The sequence below is a fragment of the Heloderma suspectum genome, chromosome 7 (assembly GCF_057233095.1).
Source record: "Heloderma suspectum isolate Gila_16-S chromosome 7, 16-S_ref, whole genome shotgun sequence".
In the NCBI taxonomy this organism is placed as follows: Eukaryota; Metazoa; Chordata; class Lepidosauria; order Squamata; family Helodermatidae; genus Heloderma; species Heloderma suspectum.
Window position 1 is genome coordinate 87,986,647 of NC_139464.1, and position 22,028 is coordinate 88,008,674.

Here is a 22,028-nt window from a genome sequence, read left to right on the forward strand (position 1 = left end):
TTTGTGTCTCTCTTCCTTCATCCTCTTTTTCTTGCCACTTAATTCCATTTCCTCTTCCCACCTGGTAGTTGTTTTTTCCCTTCACTCACCATTCTGCATTTTTGTCCCCTTGGGTGGGTGGTGTTTTGGAAGATTGTTTTGGGATTGTGCAAACCACAGGATGACCTCAAATCTTGTGGTATCTCTCTTGTGTGTGGGTGGTGCAGTTTGGGCTACATTAGCACAAGCATGGGAAGATTTGAATCAGTATTAGAATGCATGATGGATAATTTTCTGTGAACCTTGAGATTCCATATAGCTATCATAACTATAGCTAGTGATAGAACTATCCATGGAAGCCAGTTCACTTCCTTTTTTTGTTTTCCAACAATGCAACAACCCTCAGCTCAAAATTACATTTGCCATAAAAATTAAACTGTCAATTGCATTTCATTTTGCCAGCAGCTCAACAAGGTACTCCAGTAGCACATTTAACCTTAATATCCACAGTTCAAACACACAAACCTGATTTATACAGACTACAATATGTACTGTGACAAAGCTTTGGAAAATTACAGTGACACTTGCTGAGACGTGTCACTCGCCTTTCTGCCTGAAGAGCAAGAACTGGCTTTTACTTGTGCCTATTATTCATGCCTTTTTCTTTAAACAAGTTGACCCTGGAAATTTCTTGCAGAAACAAAATAAAAAAGCTTGCAATATTGGCAAAGAAAACCTGAGATAAAAAAGACAAGAGGTTTTCCACCAAAATGGCTAAGTTTTCTACCAAAGGGTATAAGATATGCTTGCAATAAACAAAGTATTCTTGTAACCCAACATGGTGAGGCAGAAAAAGATCCATTGAAAATTAAATTTAATAACAAATTGGCCAGGATCCAGAGAGCCCATAACTTATGTGCACCAAATATGATTCCTTTTCTTTGAACAGTGGATCCCCATGCCATATTAGCATTATTATTAATCTGTGCTGTGCCCAAAAGTGGCTTACTTAAAAAAAAGATACAAAGCAATAAAAACCTATCTAAAGCACTGTATCAAAAAGTTAAAATTGAAAAACAGAACAGTGAAGTGCCAGCAGCAGATTAAACAACTGTGCAGCAAAGGGCTGGATGCGCCTGATCTTGGCTGATCTCAGAAGCTAAGCAGCGTCAGCCCTGGTTAGTACTTGGATTGGAGAATACCTGGGAATCAGGCTTCCTGCACTGAGCAGGGGGTTGGACTTGAAGGTCTTGTAGGCCCCTTGCAACCCTATGATTCTATGTCTATGAACAAACAGGTTGTCAATACTCATGAAAAGATGGGGCCTGCTAGATCTCTCCCACCAGGGACAGCATTCCTGAATTTTGTCAGATGGCAAACTGTTTTGGAAAGTGCCCCCACTGTCAGAGCCTCTTCTGAGCCTCCTCTCTGGGTACTGCTGCTCACAGTGGTGCGATGGCTGGCTACCAGGGAAAGCACCTTCTCTGTAGCAGCTCCGCCATCTGTGGAATGCCATTCCTAGGAAGATCCACCTGGTGTCTTCACGATATATATGTTCATACATCAGGTAAAGATCTTCTTGTTCCAGCAGGCATTTAATCTTTAATCTGTTGCTCTGATTATTAACTTTAATATTGTTTAATATTTTATTCTATTTGTTGTTTTGGTTATGTTATTGTATTGTTTTGGGGGTCTTTATGATTGTAAACTACTGTGAGGGCATCTGCCACAGCGAGAACATATGCCATTTCCCGCAACATTTCTTAAACAGGGGCTTCTGAGCTATCTCAGTGAGACAAAGGAAAACAGAATAAACCGTCATTTTATCTCTCCTTCTTTAAAAGGATACCAGCCTCCTCCAGCCTGGTACCCTCCAGATGTGTGGGTCATCTGGAGGGCAGTTGTGCTCCAGATGTGCCAGATGACATCAAGTTGGGGAAGGCTGGTGTCCTTTTTAAAAAAAGAAAGAAAAATGCTCCCAAGCGAATCTGTTTCCACAGCGGCAAAGATAAAACTGCCAAGGCATCCACTTACGCATCTCCCCCCAAAAGAGTAAATGATATACCAGAAAGAGACAGATTTGGATATGCTAGTTTATATGTACAGATGCAAATTTAGAAATAACTTGTGTAATTTAGGGCACAATCCTATGCAGTGCACCCTCGATGCTCAGAAGCCCCCAAACACAGAGGCTTCCAAGATTCCTATGCCCAACCAGGCTGAAGCTGGCAAGGCGGGAGGAGCGGCAGTGGTGATCCTTGCCTCCCCGTTCTCCTATATTTTCACTAGATGGCTTTTGAGACCATCTAGCAAGGGTGCTTCAGAGAGGGAAGGAAGCTTGTGGTGGCCCTGGCTAAATTGTATTCTGGCCTCTCCAGTCTCCTCCCTTCCCCTCGTTTCTCCCCTCTAAGGGGTTAATGTACTGACCTCGGAGAGGTAGCCAGCATGATTCTCTCCACACCAGCTGCAAAGGGGCAGATCTCTGACCCCCCCTTCCAAGGTCAGAGTGCTGTCTCCACTCTCAGAAGGGGTTTTCTAAGCCATCCTATGGCCCCTGGGATGCTTGCCCAGTGACCACAGACTACTTTCTCCAATAGCTACACAATACCTTTCACCATAGTGGATGACCTGTGTGCCTGCTCAGTCTGCAGTCCAGGTACAGGCTGTTGATGGGCAGCTTCAAAGCCCCTGCTCTCCCTTAAGTTTTTTTTTAAATCTTTAAACCGAACTTGGACTGGAAAAGCATTCAAACAGAGCCCTCTGTAAAGTAGAACACATGGCCACTCGACTGACAAAGAAGATTCACTGCTGCTCCTGACAGTGAAGAATAATCGGTAAAACTGTTAAGCTGAGAGGAGGGCGGGGAACAACTCCCACATGCTACAGCGTTCTAGAAGTTTCTGCAGCTGATCTACATGTGTGGGGCTTCATGAACATGAAATACCACCCCTGGCTTACTCTCTCAAAATATGTGGAGGCTTCAGTGCCCACACCTCCACACACAGAGCTTTGGTCAAAATAAAAGGAGACAAACACAAATTAAAGTCAAAAGCTTTTATTTAGCATCATACCAGAAGCACTGGATTTCTTTAAACCCAACCCAATACATAAACACACTCCTTTGCCATCTATATGAAAATGATTTTAAAAAACTATATTGAAATAGAAAACTGTCTGCTACAAACACACACAGTTTTTCAGTGACTCTGGTTCCAGTGATACAGTTTCAGTTGTCCCTCTTTGCTATTATAAAATTGAAGTATTAAAAATGGTGGAAAAGCTTCAGTGAAGGGACTATTGCTGCTTGGGGACAGGGGGTGGGGGGAAGATGGATGAAGATTGGTAATTTGTTTTGCTCTAAAATAAAAGTCACCACAGCCCATTAGAACCCAAAAGCTGTTTAATTACTAAGAAATAGATTTTTCCTACTGCCTTTTGAGGGACCACACTGAAGAAAAAGTGGGAGCCCAGGAGGCAATGCACCAGGCCATAGCAGGCCTGGGCACCAAGACTGTACAGTTTTCTTTTCCTTCCGTAGCCAGCTTCACACAGCACTGTTGGCCCTGGAAGTGTATTTTTGTTAGCGTACAAGGCAGACTGGGAAGAAGGATTTCCCCCTACAGTCAGCCTTTGGCCTATTCAAGAGGCCTGAGGCCTGTGCTCAGGCTCAGAATCTAAGCATGTCAGCAGCTGAGCTGGTCTGGTGAACAAGCGGAGCCCCAGCAGCCAGACCGGGCGAACAAAGCTTGTACACCAAATAGACTGAAGTGTCATTCATATAGTCAAGTCTGGTTTACTAGCTTCTTTATTTCTTCCTTCACACTACATGCACCTTCTTGCATGCGGACCTATTCCACAAGAATATATGTAGAAAGATTTAAATACATATATTTGTCTTTGCTCTGAAAACAGCACATTTTATTTTAAGTTAGTTCTCTGACTTTGAGGAATAAGCTCCACTTCTCACCACATGTGATGCGAATGACGTTCCCAGGCAAACAGTCCCCTGATCCTTACACAAAATTGGTAAGATAAATAATCAGGGTCTAAATAGAAGTTTCACTGTTCTTCTAAGTGAACCTTTTTTTACTTTATCACTTCCCTAAGGTTTCTTCTCAGTGACTACTCCATGCTTTTGACAACAGCAATTTCAGTTTATAATTCATTTTCTTTGTGCATTTTTGTCCATTCAGAAAGGAAAAGGGAGAAAAGGGAGGATTTCATGCAAGTTTTCAACTAATCACTAAAAACAGCCCAATTAAGAATTCAAAATTATTGGGGGGGGGGGAGAATTCACCCTCTCCGGGAACATGTGATATAAATCCAGATTACCAGAGACAAAGGGGATAAGGAAAACAGTATTATTGAGTTGCTTTTTACATGGGAATTGACCAGTCTCAAAAGCCAAATTCTGCAGACATCTATGTTATCCGTGATACTGAGAATCAAAGAATGGAAGTCAGGAATATTAAGGCTGCAATTCTATAGACACTGACCTTGTGGGAAGTCCCACTGAACACACTGGCGCTTACTTCTGAGTAAGCATCCTTAGGATTGTATTGCTACGGCACAATTATCTACTGCTCACATCACTGAAATATGTGGGACTCTTAGAACAGAGTATGAGAATTTCAGCTTTAACTTCTTCAAATATATTAAAAGACAGAAGGGGGCACTTTTAGAATCATAGAATAGTAGGGTTAGAAGGGGCCTAGAAGACCATCACGTCCAACCCCATCCTCTGGATTAAAAATACTAGGCACATTATTTTGGCATAACAACCATAAGACTCTGGTTTGTGTACACTTTCTTTTAGTTGCTTGTATTTGCAGCACTGTTTATTTTTATTATTTATTAGTAAAACCACTTAATAAAATCCCTAAGCAGCTTAGCCATGCATATGGGAACTACAGACTCAACACTCTTCTTTCCCCATCTTCTCATGCATCCCACACTGCTTGCAAATGGATGTACACCAAACATCCATTTTTCTTTCATGACTGGAGGAAAAGGACTTTTCCCTCAATCCAGAGTAATCCTGAGGAAGAGGAACTGGATGTCTGGCCATATCCAGCATGTCCTCCTTTAAAACAATCAACATATATATGACATAGGGCTGGGGAGCCAATACATCCCACATAACTGACAATCTCAGTAGGCTCAAATGCCCATCTTATTGTTAGGGGATAAAATCCATTCGAGAGGCAGTTACAAAACATGCACACTTAGGATTTTCACTCAACGGGCAGTGAAGAGCTGCATCTACTAACCATGGAGCAAGAAAGGACGTTTGATACACAGCATAAAAGAGAATAAGCCAAAAGGAGGAGGAAACAGGTACTCCAGCTGGCAATCCTACAGACTTTAATTAGCTACCTTCCTGAAGCTAAGTAAACAGTTTGATATTACCCAGCCATCCAGTAAATTGAAACACAGTTCAGACCATACAAAATTTGGCAAATGTGAAACAATGGGGTTTTAAAGAAGATAGAAAGAATATTATTTTCAAGCTTTCATGTATATTTTTGAAATGTCTAAATCATAATTTCATATTCTCGATACATACAAGAATGTCATTGACATGATGTTCTCAGCACTAAAGTGCGAACTAAAGAAGTTTCCCTTTTGGTTATAATGTAGCGCAGCCTTCCTCAAGCTGGTGCCCTCCAGATGTGTGCCACTACAATTCTCACCATCACCAGCCAACATGACATGCTGGCTGGGATGATGGAACTGCGATCCAGCACATTTGGAGGGCACCAGCTTGAGGAAGGCTGGCATATATGATGAAAAGAAGAAGGAAAGGATCCAAATTTAGACTTCCAGATAATACAATTTGTGCTTTTTCCTGCTCTTGTCACATTTCAAGGGTGAACATTCTATTAAAAAAATTAAGCCTTGAATTCACCACGCTCAGCAATTTTGCAGAATTCAGGATACAACTGAAAATATTTTGGCATGAAGAGCCCTGAAGAGCCCTGTGTCCTACATAAAGGTCCTCTGGTTCTGAAGGCAAATACCACACCATCTTATAACTGAATACTTGTTGTCCACCTGTATCTGTTTAAAGTAGCTCTACAGTGCAATCTATTCAGCAGTCAGTCCCACTGAATTCAATAGGGCTTGCTTCTAGGAAAGCGTGGACAGGATTACAGTCTTTAAAAAAGGTACAGGGTATAATCTACTAGGATGCTTTCTTGTGCAAGTCTCAGTGGAATAGGCTGAAGCTGAGAAAGAGAAGAGTAATGCTATTGTGCAACTTCAATTAATTTCAATGGGTCTTGCACAAGGAAGATTTCCCAGTGGACGGTGCTTTTGGACAATAATTTTCAAACTTCAAACTGTGTGTACAAAAGTATAGACAAGAAAAAAAAAGATGAAGTCTCCCCTATTGCTTGATAACGCTCTGGGTGCTGTACACAATGCCTTCGGCCTGAACACGTTTAAGTATTGGTCCATATATATTCTTCGTCAAAGGGATGACCAAGCCTTTGGTGTTAATTTCCCCTGAAATATAAACAGAGAAATATACTTCTCTCTTTGATGAACATTTAGAGAGGCAGACAAAACAGCAATGAACAACACTTTTTGAAGTTATAGTCTTATTAAATGAAACACTGGCATTCTTCTCACAGTTAATCCTGATGACATTCCATATGTCTAAAGACACTAGTAGTATATTCGCTCCAAAAACAAACCACTTCTTCTTAAACCGAGGTTCACATTGGTAAAAAGGGGGATAAAGGTTCTAATACACAGGACTGTTGGGAATGTGATTGGGAATAGGACCACATAAGCCCCACCATGGGTATTATAACTCACATTTACAAGTGAGTAAGTCATATTTATAGGAATGTCAATGTGATGTGTTTTTTCAGGAGATATTTCATTACCCAGTACCTAAAACAATAACTTCATGTAAACCGCCCAGAGACCTTCAGCTATGAGGTGGTATAGAAATGTAATAAACAACAACAAAAAATATCCAAAGGCTCTTTAATTCAGTGGTGGGGAACGAGTGGCCCTTCAGATGCTGCTGGAGCACAAATCCCATCAGCCCCAGCCAGCATAGCCAATGGTGAGGGGTGAGTGGAGTTGCAGTCCAACAGCATTTGAACAGCTGCACATTCGCCATTCCTGCTTTCGTGAAAACATAAGAAAACCCATACGCACCATCTAGAACCATCTTTGCCGCAATTGCAGTAGGATATCCAACAGTTTTAGCCATTGCAGAATATCCTTTATCATCACCATAAACCACGAGACTGACATATTTGTCTTCCAAATGGCCAGATGGATGCCTGATTCCTATTTCATTTCTCATAACTATCATGTCTCGCTCTCCAGTACCTAAAAGAAAGATAGAAATCTGTATTTCCATAGTTTATGTTAAGAACATAAGAAGAACTGTGGTGGATCAGACCAAAGGCCTGTCTAGTCCAGCATTCTGTTCACACAATGGCTGACCAGATGCCTATGGGAAGCCCACAAGCAAGACATGAGTACTATTTAACACCTTCCTGCTTGTGTTCCCCAGCAACTGGCATTCAGGGCACACTGCCTCTGATATTGGAGGTAATATATTGCCATCATGACAGCTTTATTGCTTTAAGGCATTTTTATTAGTGCAATGCTGAGACCTGCCCCCTATTTTCCAGGAACTTTTTCTCTCCCTACAAAAGAGGCCTTGTTTTTCCTGTCTCTTTCTCAGGGAGGGGGAGAATTTTGGAGAATTTTCACCTTGGGGAAGGGGACAGGGTACATACCTTTTTTTAAAGTGTGGGCGATTCTTGAGGGGCCTTCTGTCTATTTTTTACTTTTTAAAAAACACCCCTTGCACTTCCAGGAGCTGAGGCCTCTTCTCCAGCTGGGAGTTCTTCCTGAATGCCTGTTGGAGAGGGGGAGGCCACATGGTCTCCAGGGAATCCAGAACGAGTTGCTGGGCTGGAGAAGAGGCCTGGGCTCCTAGGAGTGTAGGGGATGTTTTTACAAAAAACAAAAAGTAGAAAGAAGACCCCTCCAGAATTTCCTGCACTTAAGAAGGTATGTAGAAACCCTGTCCCATTCCTAAAAAGAGAATTCTCCAAAATTCTCACCTCTCCTAGCCTCTTTCTCCAGAGTTTTCATTTTCCCCCACCCACAAAATGCCGAAAATGGAAGAGTTGAAATTTTCAGCACAGGACTAATTTTTATCCTGGTCCTCAGCCAAAAAGGGCTCCTGGAGCAGATTACATGCAATTAATAATAAAAATAATAAAAGACAGTCCCTGTCTGCAGGCTTACAATCTAAAAAGCCACTACGCAAATGGAAGAATGGACGCAGAGGGGTGAGGGAAAAGCAAATGGTTTTACAGCAGGGCTGGTGGAATGTCCCTGCTTCCCATCCTCTCTGCTGCATCCTCCTGAAATGGCTGTTGTTGACTAGTAGCCATTGACAGCTTTCTCCTCCATGCCTTTGTCTAATCCCCTTTTAAATCCGTCCAAGTTGGTAGCCATCGCTATACCTTGTGGTAGAAAATGCCATAGTTTAACGATGTGCTGTGTGAAGTACATCCCTTTATCTGTCCTGAAGCTCCCATGGCTGCTATGAATACTATGGGGGGGGATGGGGAGAGCTAAGTGACCTGACTATGGGAATGGGAAGGGAGTCGATAACTGTAGTATCTACCCTTCAATGTGTCAAAGTGGCTAAGATCAGTCCTGGCCAAAATAGGCCACCAATGGAACCTGCTTAGCTTTTCCTCATTTCCCACAATGAGCAGAAACAATCAGAAAAATGCAGCTGGTCATTCTGTGAGCCGAGAGCGTTTCACATACTGTAGGACAGCTTGGCCTCCATGTGCTTGGCCAGTGCACCTACTACAGTGTCTGCTACCGGAACAGGCTCCTCTCCAAGTAACCCCAACCTGAACGGGAGATAAAATGGTGACACTGATTGGAACCATCACACGACCTTTTCTCCACAAAATCCAGAACACACCGTTTTGAAGGGGGAACAATAGGACGTCACCACACCACAATTCGGGCCAGTTAATGTGCGAGCAAAAGCAAGAAAGGAGAGGAGAGGGCAAAGCACCTGCAGTGATTCTTCTCTATTCATGTCTTAACAGGCACTGCTACTGCTATGCTATGTCTTGACGTTAATTTCCCCAGTGTTTTGCAAACATCTGACTTGTGACATTTTACTTTTCTGTAAATCGCACCCTAAGATGCAAGTAATGAGCGGAGAAAGTAAGTATGCCCAATTAGTCTCAAAGGCCTGAATATTTATGTGCTGCCAACTATGTGGGAAAGGTCGACAAAGATGCATGCCTATAGACATGCACTGACTGTTTGGACATTTCAAAATGGATTCCCAAAGGAATGAAGACTTTATTCCATTCCCTACATACAGCTTTAAGACAGAGCTATTGCTTAGTTGAAAAGGAAAGAGGGAGAGGAGTACTGGGGCTCAATCCTGCTGGAAATCCATGCTTCCCTAGAACCCCTTTGCCCCTCCTAGATGTGCAGCTCCTCCATGGTAAGGGAAAAGGTATTCTGCACACTCTTTTCCTGATTAGTACAATCACATGATCTATGGTTCAACCTTGCATGTAAATCAGATCCAGCAGCTTAGCCCTTGCAAGATCTTGGTGCTAAAAATCAGGTAGGGAGAACACCGGAGGCACAACACTAGAGGACAGTAGAGTAGGGTAACTCTACCAATAAAGCATTGTACAGAAAACATATGCAATTATTCTCACTGTTTCAGGTTGGAAACAAGGGGGATAGGGAGACAGGGAAGGCCTGCTGGATCACCCTGACCAGATTCTAGATGAGGATAACTATTCCTCTTCACCTACAGATCAGATGCAATGGAGGAAAATGTAACACATCCCTCCAGTCACATTTATGTGGCTAGGAGAGGCTCTGGATGCTATTTCTGAAGTAGGTGCTAGATCACAGAGCCCTGGTCTCCATCTCATAGTATACATTAGCATCATTTTACAGGAACCTCAGGCTGGTTGGAGAACTGAGTACTCCAAGCCTGTCCAAAATGCCCCTTCCTCACTCACCCTTCCATAGGAAGCAGGGCTCTGAGGACAAACCCCAGGACCATTCCCCCCCCCCCCCACACACACACACGAGTTCACATGTAATTGCATTTCTCTACTTTTGTCCCTTGCTGCCCTTTCCTCTCCCTCCTGGTCTAAATTAGATTGTAAGTTCCTCAAAGCAGGGCCCTGCCTCTTCCTCAAGTCATTCAGAAAAGTGTCACACACACTAAGGGCACTATATATTTAATAAAGGAGATTAAGTACTGCCCATTTAACATGTATTAGCACTATTCACATGATCCCAGGTCCATACAGCAGACACGCATGGGGGATAAGTTTATCCCCCATATTGTGTTTATGGCATGCGCCACACCCCAGCCTTATAGAGCCTTGCAGCAAATGCAGTGGGACTCTCTTGTCAGTGACTTGTTTGTGCAAAAGTAGCAGCAAGTCCCACCCCAATCTCAACACATTCACTCAACCTCCTGTACAGTCCCTGTGCGTGTGTACAAATTACACAGCACGTGTGTGCTGCATGCACAGTTGGGGATTGTGCTCTACCCCCAGCTACATATAGGGGATGTGCAGACAAATCCAGTTCCCACTATGTACATTCTCTGTACTCAGGTGGGATTGTGCTAATAGTGCCAACCATGTGAATAGGAAATCTGCCCAGGAATGGACAGTTCTCCTTTTCTTGATGGGATAAGCACACCTCCAGCAAAACCAAGGGTGAAGTCGGGGAGGGCTTCTAGACTCAGCATTGTTGCTCAATGTCCTGGTGGTGGCTGCGGCAAGGAGTGCTTTTGCACAGGTTCAGTTGGTGCACCAGCTCTACATGGGTCTACCACTGGTGCAGAATGCTGCTGCCAGAGTGGTTTTGGGGGTGACTATTCAGAGAATATCACTGCGGTGCTTTTAGATCTGCACTGGCTTCCAGCCCAATTGACAGGGCTGATTCCCTTTTAAACCCTACACAGCCTGGACGACAGCTTAATTCCATATGATACTGTTGCAGAACTCAGAGTCAGAGAGACCACGGAGTGAAGGAAAAAGAGTTTTTCTTTATTTAACACGTGGGCTTTATGGCTGGAATCACTTCCAAAGAGCCAAAAGCCCCGATTTACATCAGCAAATTGTTTTTATAGACATTATGACACATATGCAAAATCTCCCCCGCCCCTTTCTGTGTGGGTTTGCAGTATTCAGCATTTCCTCTCCTAGTACCATTGTTTATAATACAAGAAATGGGTTATAGGGCACGATAAGCAGAGAACAGGAACATGGTATGCAATAAGCAAAGAACAGGAACATGATATGCAATTTGACTTAACCTTAGCCTTGCTGACAAGTCAGGAGATTTCCACATTTTTGTTTTGCTAAACAATAACTTGGCAGTAACATGAGGCTACTTAGTCTGACCCCCGATATGGCTGCTACAATACAGCCCACCCATTTTATCTTTGGAGGCAGCTTTGTTCGGCATCCTGCCACTATCTGAGGTGAAGTGGATGGGTACATGGCCTTCTCGATGGCAGCACCTGTGGAAAACATCCCCCACCCCCCCGGGAGATTTAACACCCTCCTTTTCTCCTTTCCAGAGGATGGTTAAGATGATTCTTTCCTTTTGGATTCTCTAAAATGATATGTTTAGTTTGTGCGCTTCTCTTTTATTATTACATTACAAAGAAAAGTATTTTTAATGTAAGGGATGTATAAACATTGGGACATAAATAAATAAATAAATAATCTGTTCCTGATAGTTGATGTTACTGTTGTTTATCAATGTGTATTGTGTTGTAGTGTTATCACATTGCTAGTTGGATCGCAAAGCTTTCAGCCAAAAAGCAACATATGAATTAATGTAACATCACCACCTAGCTATTGACAAGCATGCTGAACATTTTGGTTTTGTGCCAAATGTTTCATGCTGACGCGTGTTTTTAAAAAGCAGGGATTGAAGAACAGCTATTTTTAGCAAATTTAAACAGTCAAGATTTGCATCATAAACCTGGATGCTAGAGAGGGGCTTAAAAAGTGGTGTATGTTGGGGGAGGTCTGTTCAGAAATTTCCTACCATACCATTCCACTGTCTCCAGCTGCCTTTCATCCTTGCCCAATTTATTGTAGACGACATCGTGGAGATCTTCAAGTCTGGCAGATGGCTGAAGTCCAACTAACTTGCACATTAGCTCTTTCTAGGTAGAAAAGGTTTACAAACCAACATATGACCATCTGGAAGTCAGAGCACTTAAACCTTAGGAAAAAAAATTCAGGTGAAGAAAACATACAGGAAAACAAGTTATTGGAACTGGAGCTGTTGGCAATTTGGAATGGATGCAATTCCCCAGGACTGCTCTGGTATGATACAGATACCAGAGCACATTGCACAAATTGGGGGGGAGGGGGGGGTTGCGGCAAGGGGAGAAAGAGTGCAGTTTGTCCATGTGCCATCAGTGTTCTGCAGGTCTTTGCAATGCTGAATGTGGTCTAGCGTGCAAGTTACCTGCAATGTCTACACTGGAAGTCCCTTAAAAAAGGAATGCAACACTGGGAGTAATTGTTAATTTGGCCTGTACGGGTGGGTTCTGTTCCTTCCTTTGACTTTCCTCATGCTCCATTTATCCTCTGTGGCTGAACTAAACTGGATTTCATAACCAGGCAGAGCTTGTCTGCCTCTTCATTTTCAGGAGAGGGAAAGCTGTTTATGTGCTAGCAAAACAACCTCAAAGAAAGGATGAGGCATGAGGAGGGTGGGGAAGTAAAACCAGCAGCACATGGGCTCAGTAAGTAAGGCCTCATCAACAAAGCCTGGGGAAGGCCTTCTCGGGGAGAAGGAGGCCCTGTTTTTGTTGTCCTTCTGCCAGCAGGGAAAGATTATTATTATTTTACATTCAGGCAAGCTTTTGGCGTATAAGCCACTCTGTTGTTGAAAGGGGTTTTAATCAGTTGGGAGCTGCTCGCTTCTTTTATTGAGTGTTGTTATTTTTTGTTTTTGTTGTTTTAATTAAGGTTTTGTTTTTAATCTGCATTTTATTGTTATCCACCTTGAGCACCATTTTTTGACAGAGAGGCAGAATAAGAGGAAGGGTCTCTTCAGCATGGGATGACCCAGTGAGTTCCCCAATAATTGCGGGTGTTGGTGACCAAATACAAAATGACTCGGTGATCACACAAGCCTCATCTGCAGACCTTTGAGGCCCTTGTCAAGGACCAGCCAGGGCAGCAACACTCACCCAGTTTATCGAAGGCGCCGTTGCACTAAGCATAGGGCACGGTTCAGGACTAATTAGGCCCAGCTTCACAAAGCCTCCTACAGCTTTGGAATATCCCTGCAAGAACAGAAGCTGTGGTTAGGAAGTGCCACAGAAACCAAGGATGGATCCTCACAGCCCTGCCCCGCCCGCCCCAGCCCCTGCGCGCCCGTCAAGCAAGCAAGCAGCTCATAAGCAACACTGGAAGTCCACCAACCAGCTTCTCCCCTATTTCAAATTCGCACTTTTCTCCTTATATTGCTTATATCAGTATTTCCTACAGCAGGCAGCAAGTTACCTGTAACAAATCTGAAGACAGCCTTTTGCACTCCTGCATAAGAACACAACAGTTGTGCAACATTGCATTGCTGTGCTTTAATGCAGTGGTTAAGTCTGCATAAGGGTCATTACATGGAGGCGTCCCAACTTTGGAATGACCTCCCAAAGGAGACATGATTGGCGATGACTTTGTGTTCTTTTTGAAGCCAAATTAAAATGTTATTTTTTGCGCAAGCATTTTTTTATTGTTTAAAATGTCAGAGTTTCAACATTTACATTTTTTTTAAGAATCAGTTTTTTGAACTTAATTGATGGTTGTGTTTTTGTTTGGTTTGCTGGCTGAAGATCTGTTGCATTTTTTTCCTTTTAATTTGTAACTATGATTTTTGTTGGATTTGTTTTTTTTGAATATTGTGTACACCACCCTGGTATCCCTTGTGGGCAAAGGGTGGTTTATAAATTGTAAACATACATACATACATAGTTTAAATAAAACAAATATTTGGGCTGTCAGACCCATTTAATCCATCTAGCCTAGAATTGCTTACACTTATGAACAGTGGCTTTCCCTGACCACAAAGAAAAACCTGAACACCACTGGCTTTTCTCTTAATAGGCAGGAACATCAGTTCACCTGTACATATGACCAGTCGTACCCTCTACAGGCTCAAGTGTACCTTACCCTGTATCGTAAAGTTCCTCTTAGGAGAGTGTGAGCTGATTGAATACCATATGGTTCAGCGTATTTTGTACTGTCCCTGTTTGGAAAACCTTCCAAATTTAATCCTGGGAAAAAATCCATGACAGTAACAGAATCAAGCAAAGCTCCTCCGGCTGGAATATTAATAATCTAAGGATTGTGAAAAACAACAATCATGTAAGTGCACCGTATCTCGAGACAGGGCTCCCCAAACTCACCAAGTTTCTCTTTAGAGATGTCTGTCTCCCACAACAGGCAAGGCCATGCCAGCTCACTTCCTTCCACATCTACAGTGCTGCAGCAGGAGCAAGCAGCTGGACAATCCCCAACCTGTCCTTCACTTTTCTGCTCTCCCACCAGATTTCCCAGTATACTACATGCATACACATCTCCTACCTCCCCTTAACGGGAAGCCATTTAAGACTTATTTAGTTTAAGGCTGAATAGCTTTCACTTTTGCAGCGAAGAGTTTAGCACAGCATACCAATTCTTTATACTTAGTGACAAGGGGAGTCCAATTTTGACCTCTCAGAATGCTTATAAACTTGAATCCTAAGCATTTAATAAAGCAACAGTCAGATGGAAATACGACACTGAAAGCTCTCATTTCAGTCACAGCCTAGATTTCTCCAATTAAGATTACAGTAATTAAATACAAAAGCAAATGCAGGGAATATGCCATCAAGGAGAGTGAAGGGCAAACGATTGTTAGCTCTACTCTCAAACAGGCTTCAAACCTTGAACATTATTATCTGGTTGAGGCAGCCAACAGATGGAACATTTATATTACAGCTGTGCAAACTGATGTTAAGGCTTTTGAGTCATAGAAATGTATATATACAACTGAGATCCTCCAAACATTTCTGGTAAAATTTTGGAACCTAAAGTAATCTCACTGGATTTTAAGGGCAACTGAATATGGTAGCTGAAGATAACCCCATCTGGTAGTGACATCTGCACACATTCTACATATAAGCCCTCTCCTGCATCCTATTGGAATCAGGAAGCTCAGACAACGATCAAATTGTGTTGTAATAGCCAATGGCTATATGAATACATTGTAAAAGACAAAAAGTTCCAAATACTGAAGAGTCACATTTTAAGGATATTAATGCTACTGGTCGTTTTACTATGTTGACCAGCCTGAGCTTAGGAAGGCTGCACATAATTGTAACTTGAGGAGATCTACATGGACATCTCACAGAAAGCTAACGGCGTGCCCATTCTCAACAGAAGGTGCACACACATATACACCCTACTACGAAATGCAGAATCCAAGAATATGACTCTTGCAGTTGTTACATACCAGTGCACTTCCTCACATACTGAACTCCAATAGAATTGGGTCAAACCAGAACACTTACACACCACGGACTACTAGGAGTGGAATGCTTGTGTAGAAGATGGTATAAGCAGCAATCCCCCAACTGACTTCACTTGAGCAAGTTTTGCACCCAGAACTGCAGCCTAGAAGAGTAAGTGGAAATATCCAAACTCTTCCCTGTTAGCTTTGGCTTCTGGTTCCTGCAAATCTTCAACTAATGCTATGTCCATTTTAGATAATGCATGGACTGGCTGATGACAGTGACTACACATGCCTTAACCAAGTGCTATGGTGTGAAAAGGACATTTGCTCTGCAAAGGGGCTATGCAGAGGGAGTGCCCAATCATGGACTGGTTCCATTATTTCTGCACCAGCCCTAATTAATGGAATAATTGTTCAACCAGCAGTTGTCCTCAGTTTACTTCAGGAAAATGAAAAACAACTACCTAAAATTTATTAACTCCTGAATATATAACCTAATGATACCCCGTATTTGCATCCTTACAGATATATACAGATTACTTCACCTCTCCATTTTTTAAATACGTGGCAGGTTGAACTGTATTCAGCAGGACCCCCTGTGGACTCCAGCTGAATTTATATCTCAGGGGATTGTCGGAATATTCTGGAGCAGGCAGACCACCACAGAATGAAGTATAGGACAGCACCTGTAATTGAAGGAAATAAACATTTCTACATTCAGAAGCATCCAATCAAATGGCATTGCACAACTGTTATGTCTTTTCCACACAAAAAAAGACTGAAGTGGTGAGAAAACATGGGAGGATTATACAGTTAAGACAATGGCATCTGGACTTCCTGTAAAATTCTGTAGGTGAGGCAGGTTGATTGCACAATAAAAGCTTCATCTGGAAGCACAATGAGTCACTTGTATGTATTCAATCTGTTTTCTCATTAGTCTACAGAAAGACGTGCAAGAATCATTTGGTTAAAAAAATATTTTTGAAATTTCACTAACACAAGTTGCACAAGGTCTATAAAAAAAGATTTCATTTAGGATGTGTTCTACAGAATATACACATACTAGCTACAAAGCAACATAGTGATCTTAAACTTGGAATGCCATACATAAGTTCACTTAAACCCACCAGCCCCAATTCAACTCAAATTAGTTGTGACTAAGGCTGCCATCCTAATCCTACCTGCCTGGAGGTAATCTCCACAGATAACAATGAGACTTCCTTCTGAGTAGACATGGATAGGATTGCATTACATGCCCCATTGGATATAATGGGATTTATGTTAGTCACAGATACTCTGGGACCACTGGTTTCAATGGAACTTGGGCATGACTAACTTTAGCTGGATCCTCTGCATGAGATTGTGCTCATGTATGGAATTCCAAATTTAAAGGAATTCAAGGGAAATTTACTTCACCATCTTGTTTCTGCATGTGGCAAAACTTGATGCTTCACAGAAATAGAAGGTATCAGATGGGGGTGGGGTGGGGATTGTCTAACCACAATAGGCCACAACTAGCATCCCACAATCAAGGAATTAATAAAATAAAGCTATTCCCCAAGGGAGCAGGAATTACCTCTCAGATTCATTTTCTGTTGAGCTTACCGTAGCACCCACTTCTTTTGCTTTATCAATGCATTCCATTGCCAGCATATGATCAAGACCAGGATCCAAACCTATTTCACTGATAACCGTGATGCCAGCTGCCTCTACACTAAAATAAAAGGGGGTACATCAGCTCAACGCAAAAGGCTGTAACAAGGCATCTCTCTAGAGCAGCATACCACCGATTAAGCTCACTGATTCTATGCAAGCATGAGTGGAGGGCCACACCAGACTATTACACTTCAGTGTTTCTTTTTATGAGTTGAGCAACACCGCAGCAGAGCAAGGAGGAATGGGCCATCTTTGTTCCATCCAGAGTCTTAGGCTGGACAAATGTGGGCTTGCTCTGCACACTTGAACACATTTTAGAGAACATGACCTTCCCCTTCATGTTTCTCTTCTGCAGCAGTACGGCTTAGAACAACAGCTTTCCCTAGCTCTCCCTCATAGTACTAGACCCCAAAGGGGCCATCCCATGAAGCTGATTGGTGAGAGATTCAGGACAGATAAAAGGAAGGGCTTCTTCATACAGCAGAGTTCAACTATGGAATTTGCAACCACAAGATATAGTGATGGCCACCCATTTGGATGGCTTAAAAGGGGATTGCACAAATTCATGGACAATAAGACCATCAATAGCTATTAGCCCTGATGGCTATATGCTACCTCCAGCATCAGAGACAGTGTACCTATGTACACCAGTTGCTGCGGAACATGAGCAGAGGGTGCTTTTACAATGGGAGTTCTTGTCCAACACCTCTGGAGGGCACAAGGTTGGGGAAGGTTGCCTTAAGAGTTTTGATCCACCACTCACCAATGGGGGCCCATGAGGGAGCCATGAATTTAGGATTGGTGGTTGCTGAAACTGGTCACAGACACCAAGGGTGGAACTCACCCGTAAGTGGTGGTGTACTTGCCACAGTGATACTATTTTTGTAATGCATTTTGCAGCTTCAAGTCAAGAGACGTACATGAGAAAAGCTGAGAGACCTGCTGAAAGGGGAAAGCATGCGAACTCTCGGAAGGACCTACCTCTCTTGCAGCTCTTTCATAGCAGGTATCAGGTAACTGGCAGTCACCAAATTCACTTTGCTCTCAATGCATTTCTTAGCAACCAAAGGATGGAATGAATAAGGCAGCAAGCTGAAGAGAGAAAAATCAAAAAGAACACTAGAAAAAAAAGCCACCCTCGCTTGACCAGCTTTTTCCTTGCCTCTCAAAGAGGCAAAGGGAGCCAATCCTGTGCAAACATATATCTCAAGGCAATGTAGGCATAGCTCACGTAAGGAAAACAATGTAATGCAAAGGATTCAGTCCAGGGTTTTAAAAGACTGTTAAAATAAATGGGGACCCCATTTTTTGTTGTTGCCATAGTCATACTCACTTCTGTACATAGTGCTCAAAATCGGGGTTTAAGGAGGAAATTTTTGACAGCCAACACCCACCCCCAACTTTTGGTTGGAAAAAAATCTCAACTTTCTGAGAACTCAACTGAACTTGCCTCTCTTCCAGTTCCACTTCAACCACCTATTACAGAATGAAAGCCACTGTGATGTGCTGGACAGAGTGCTGCATTTGGACCAGGAAAAGCTGGGTTCAAGTTCACAGAGCTGACTGAATGGACTTGAGCAATTCTAATCTCTTGCACACAGTTGTTGTGTGGAGAAAATTGGGGTGAGGGGGAGACAATATACACCGCGGTGAGCTCCTTGGTGGAAGGAGAGGATAACAACTCTGGTAAGAAATATAACAAACTCAACAACAATCATGACAATGCTTTCTGAGCAGGGGAGGGTATCAGACTTGTATTTTTTATGGCATGGAATACACTGTTAGTAGGAAATAAGTGTTAACCAAAGTATCAAAGGCAAAAGATGTGCATATTCTCAAGACTCTCAGCACATTTCCATATCTAGATTTCAGTTACTACGTAAAAAAAAATGGCACATCACTCTAGAAACGCACTGGATGCACTCTTAATGGTGGCAAGCACTGTCCAGGGCATGTACATAGAGCAAAGAGCCACATCTAAGTCTGGGGTACCCCTGTCATACATGTAATGAAAGAAGATGTTTGTTGCACACACTTTTAAGTGTAGACCTTAAAAAAGCAACATGAGAAGCAATGGATTTTCCACACAGACATCTTCTAGACTAGGGATAAGTAGACACCTGGTGCCCGCCTCCACGTGTCATGGACTACAATTCCCATAATCCCAGGCCATTGGCCATGCTGTCTGGGGCTGATGGGAGATGTAGTCCAAAACATCTGGAGAACACCAGGTTGCCTACTATGCTCCAGACTTTGGAATGGCCTCCTCCACATTGTACTGTTTTCAGCATCAGGTAAAAACGTCATTATTTTCCCAGGCATTTTAAGTTGACTGTACTGTCTTGGCTGGGTGATTAGATTTGTTTGCAGTCTCTCAATTTTATTGCTATATTTTTAATTGTTGTAATCAATGTTATACCGATACGTATACTGACCTGGGCTGAAAAGCTGTCCTGGCACAGCCCACTGCCAGCCACCCTTTGGAGTTGCCAAAGCACATGCATGATCACCAGAACACTGACCTAATAACAAGGTTGTGCTTCTTCACTAGGGACGACAGTCTCTCCTCATCTTCAGTGATATCCACAATGACTGGAACTACACTGCTGAATTTCTTTGTCAGCTGCTCAAGTTGTTTCTTCATGACGGATGCTGTTACACAGCAAGAATACCAGGTGTAATAGGCAGGCAGAAACTCTCCTCTTGAGCACTCAGCACATATACTTCTCCAAGTTATTTTTTAGACAGCTTGGCCATAAATTATCATGCAACCTCTTCCTATACCAAAGTTTGCTTTATATGCACCTTGCCACCAAGAAACAGGTTGCAGACTTTTCAAACCTCTCTTCCTTAAAGCATCTTGACATCTATAGGTAAGTTGGAGCATAAACCTTTGATTAAAAATCCAACAAGCTGTAGAGGTGACACAAAGGTGGCAGAGGGATAGTCCAACCACCAGCACTTCATGTCAAGTTGATATAAGAAATATTCTTCTCCTTCACACCCCCAACCCTCTTTAAGCAGGGAAAAAAACACACCCAATATCTCTGCTACATGAAAATGGCACCGGACATAAGGCAGACCTATATAAAAAACATTTACCTATATGAGCAAAACCAAAAGAGCTCAAAACTTATTACATGGTACAACTGAATTCTTAGAAATGAAGCACAACAGAGAATTGTATCGCTGAATCCTTAATAATTCTCTTCTTTCAAAAAGAACAAAAAACCAAACCTTTATGAAATATTTCAGCTGTACAAGATGTTTGGTATGTAAGGAAAAGAACACAATGGGCTGGTTTAAATGTAACACTAAAATATAATTTAGCATTACAAGAAGGAGCCTAGGCAAGCCAAGGGCTCATGTGCTTCCCTCATCCTTTGGTATGATTGCAAAGAGGAGTTTGGAAGCATTTGCTTCTGCTTAACAACTGGCTGTGTTGTCCAACCCCCCTACCCCTGTGGTTAATATTAACTATGGCTTGTAGAAAACAAGACAGCTTCAAGCTATAGTTTAAAAAGCTGGCTTGTTTTTTAAAAAATCATAGTGAAAATTAACTACAGTTTAGAAAAGGGGTGCAGAACCTCCTAATCCGGCCAACAGAGACTCTGAAACCAGCCCACAGAGGCTAGTACCGCCTCTGCAAGCTCTGCCCCGCAAGTCCCGTAACTCCACAAACCCCACACCAACAGGGGACTGTGGAGGATGAGAGGAATCCATCCTGACTGGAGATAACAGCAGGGATTCCCCTGTGCTGTCCCTTCACTGTGCACAGGGCTTCCCTGATCAGGAAAGCCCAAGCACAGCTAAGCTGGAACAATGCCAGCCAAGCTCCCTTTGCTTCTCCATCAGAGGAGCAAAGGGGGCTCAGCCGGATTGGCTTAGACTACCCTTCCTCCTTCCCCCATTGCAGGAAGGGGGTGGGGTGGGCAAAGCTGAGAGCGAGATGGCTGCGTCCCTTTCACTTCCCTGCCAGAGGTGTGAAGGGACCATGGTCACCCTGGCTTGGTGCTTCCCTGATAGGAAAGCCTGCATGCAGCGAAGCCTGGTCCCTATGCTACGCACCAGGTGGAAGATCCGCCTTGCCACGGGACAAATGATAATAGATGGGCATGGCCATGGCTCCTGCTTGGGGAGGGGAAGGCCATGTTCATCTATTATCATGGCCATGGCTCCTGCTTGGGGAGGGGAAGGCCATGATATCATGTCATGATATCATGTGGCTCATGGAGGGCTGGGTAGAGGTCACCTGGCCCCCCAACCTTTTTTTAGTTCTGGACCCCTGTAGCATAATGTCCAATCCCTATGGTGTAGTTAATCTAAAACAGAAGTGGAAGCTTCTGAAGTTCTCCTTGTGGCCACACTAGAGGAAGGGAGGGGAGGGGAAGGGAAGGGAAGGGAAGGGAAGGGAAGGGAAGGGAAGGGAAGGGAAGGGGGAGCACGCAAGTCCAAGGGGTAGCTGGGCTCGTTTGCATCATGGTGAACCATGATTTATCATGATGTCCAAACACAGCATTTATATTAGAGGAGGATATGTTAAGGTTTTCCGGATGGCGATCGAAGGAAAGGGAGGCTCCTGAAGGAAACGTCAAGACGTAATACCACAGAAAGAATGTAATCTCCTCATGGCTTTGATAATTTTTTTGGATAAACACAGCAACCAAAAAGTGAATTTTCCGTGAAATTATGTTCTAAACGTATAAAATGCAAGTGGCAAGAATGCAATGAGGAGTTATGTTGCGTGTATTCCAAAACTACACAAGATCCAACTAAAACTAAGCTAATCCATGCAGGCAAAGCAGTACCTGTTCTAG

At 43.0% G+C, this 22,028-nt stretch overlaps 1 protein-coding gene across 5 annotated transcripts in view; it reads right to left on the reverse strand.

Moving 5' to 3' along the window:
• Positions 1-3,020: 3,020 nt before the first annotated feature.
• The window catches only part of AASS (aminoadipate-semialdehyde synthase), a 49,464-nt gene continuing 30,456 nt past the window's right edge, over positions 3,021-22,028 (reverse strand). For 4 of the 5 annotated variants that reach the window (XM_084810836.1, XM_084810838.1, XM_084810837.1 and 1 more), the window contains 10 exons: positions 19,734-19,863; positions 18,193-18,303; positions 17,161-17,269; positions 16,101-16,241; positions 14,232-14,399; positions 13,253-13,348; positions 12,099-12,214; positions 8,797-8,885; positions 7,153-7,329; positions 3,021-6,486 (listed from right to left, as the gene is read on the reverse strand). In XM_084810836.1, the coding sequence (XP_084666962.1) occupies positions 6,368-6,486; positions 7,153-7,329; positions 8,797-8,885; positions 12,099-12,214; positions 13,253-13,348; positions 14,232-14,399; positions 16,101-16,241; positions 17,161-17,269; positions 18,193-18,303; positions 19,734-19,863 (1,256 nt within the window). In that variant the 3' untranslated portion in view covers positions 3,021-6,367. Of the gene's footprint in view, positions 6,487-7,152; positions 7,330-8,647; positions 8,886-12,098; positions 12,215-13,252; positions 13,349-14,231; positions 14,400-16,100; positions 16,242-17,160; positions 17,270-18,192; positions 18,304-19,733; positions 19,864-22,028 lie in introns of all 5 variants that reach the window. The other variant, XR_014784443.1, reaches the window with a different exon arrangement.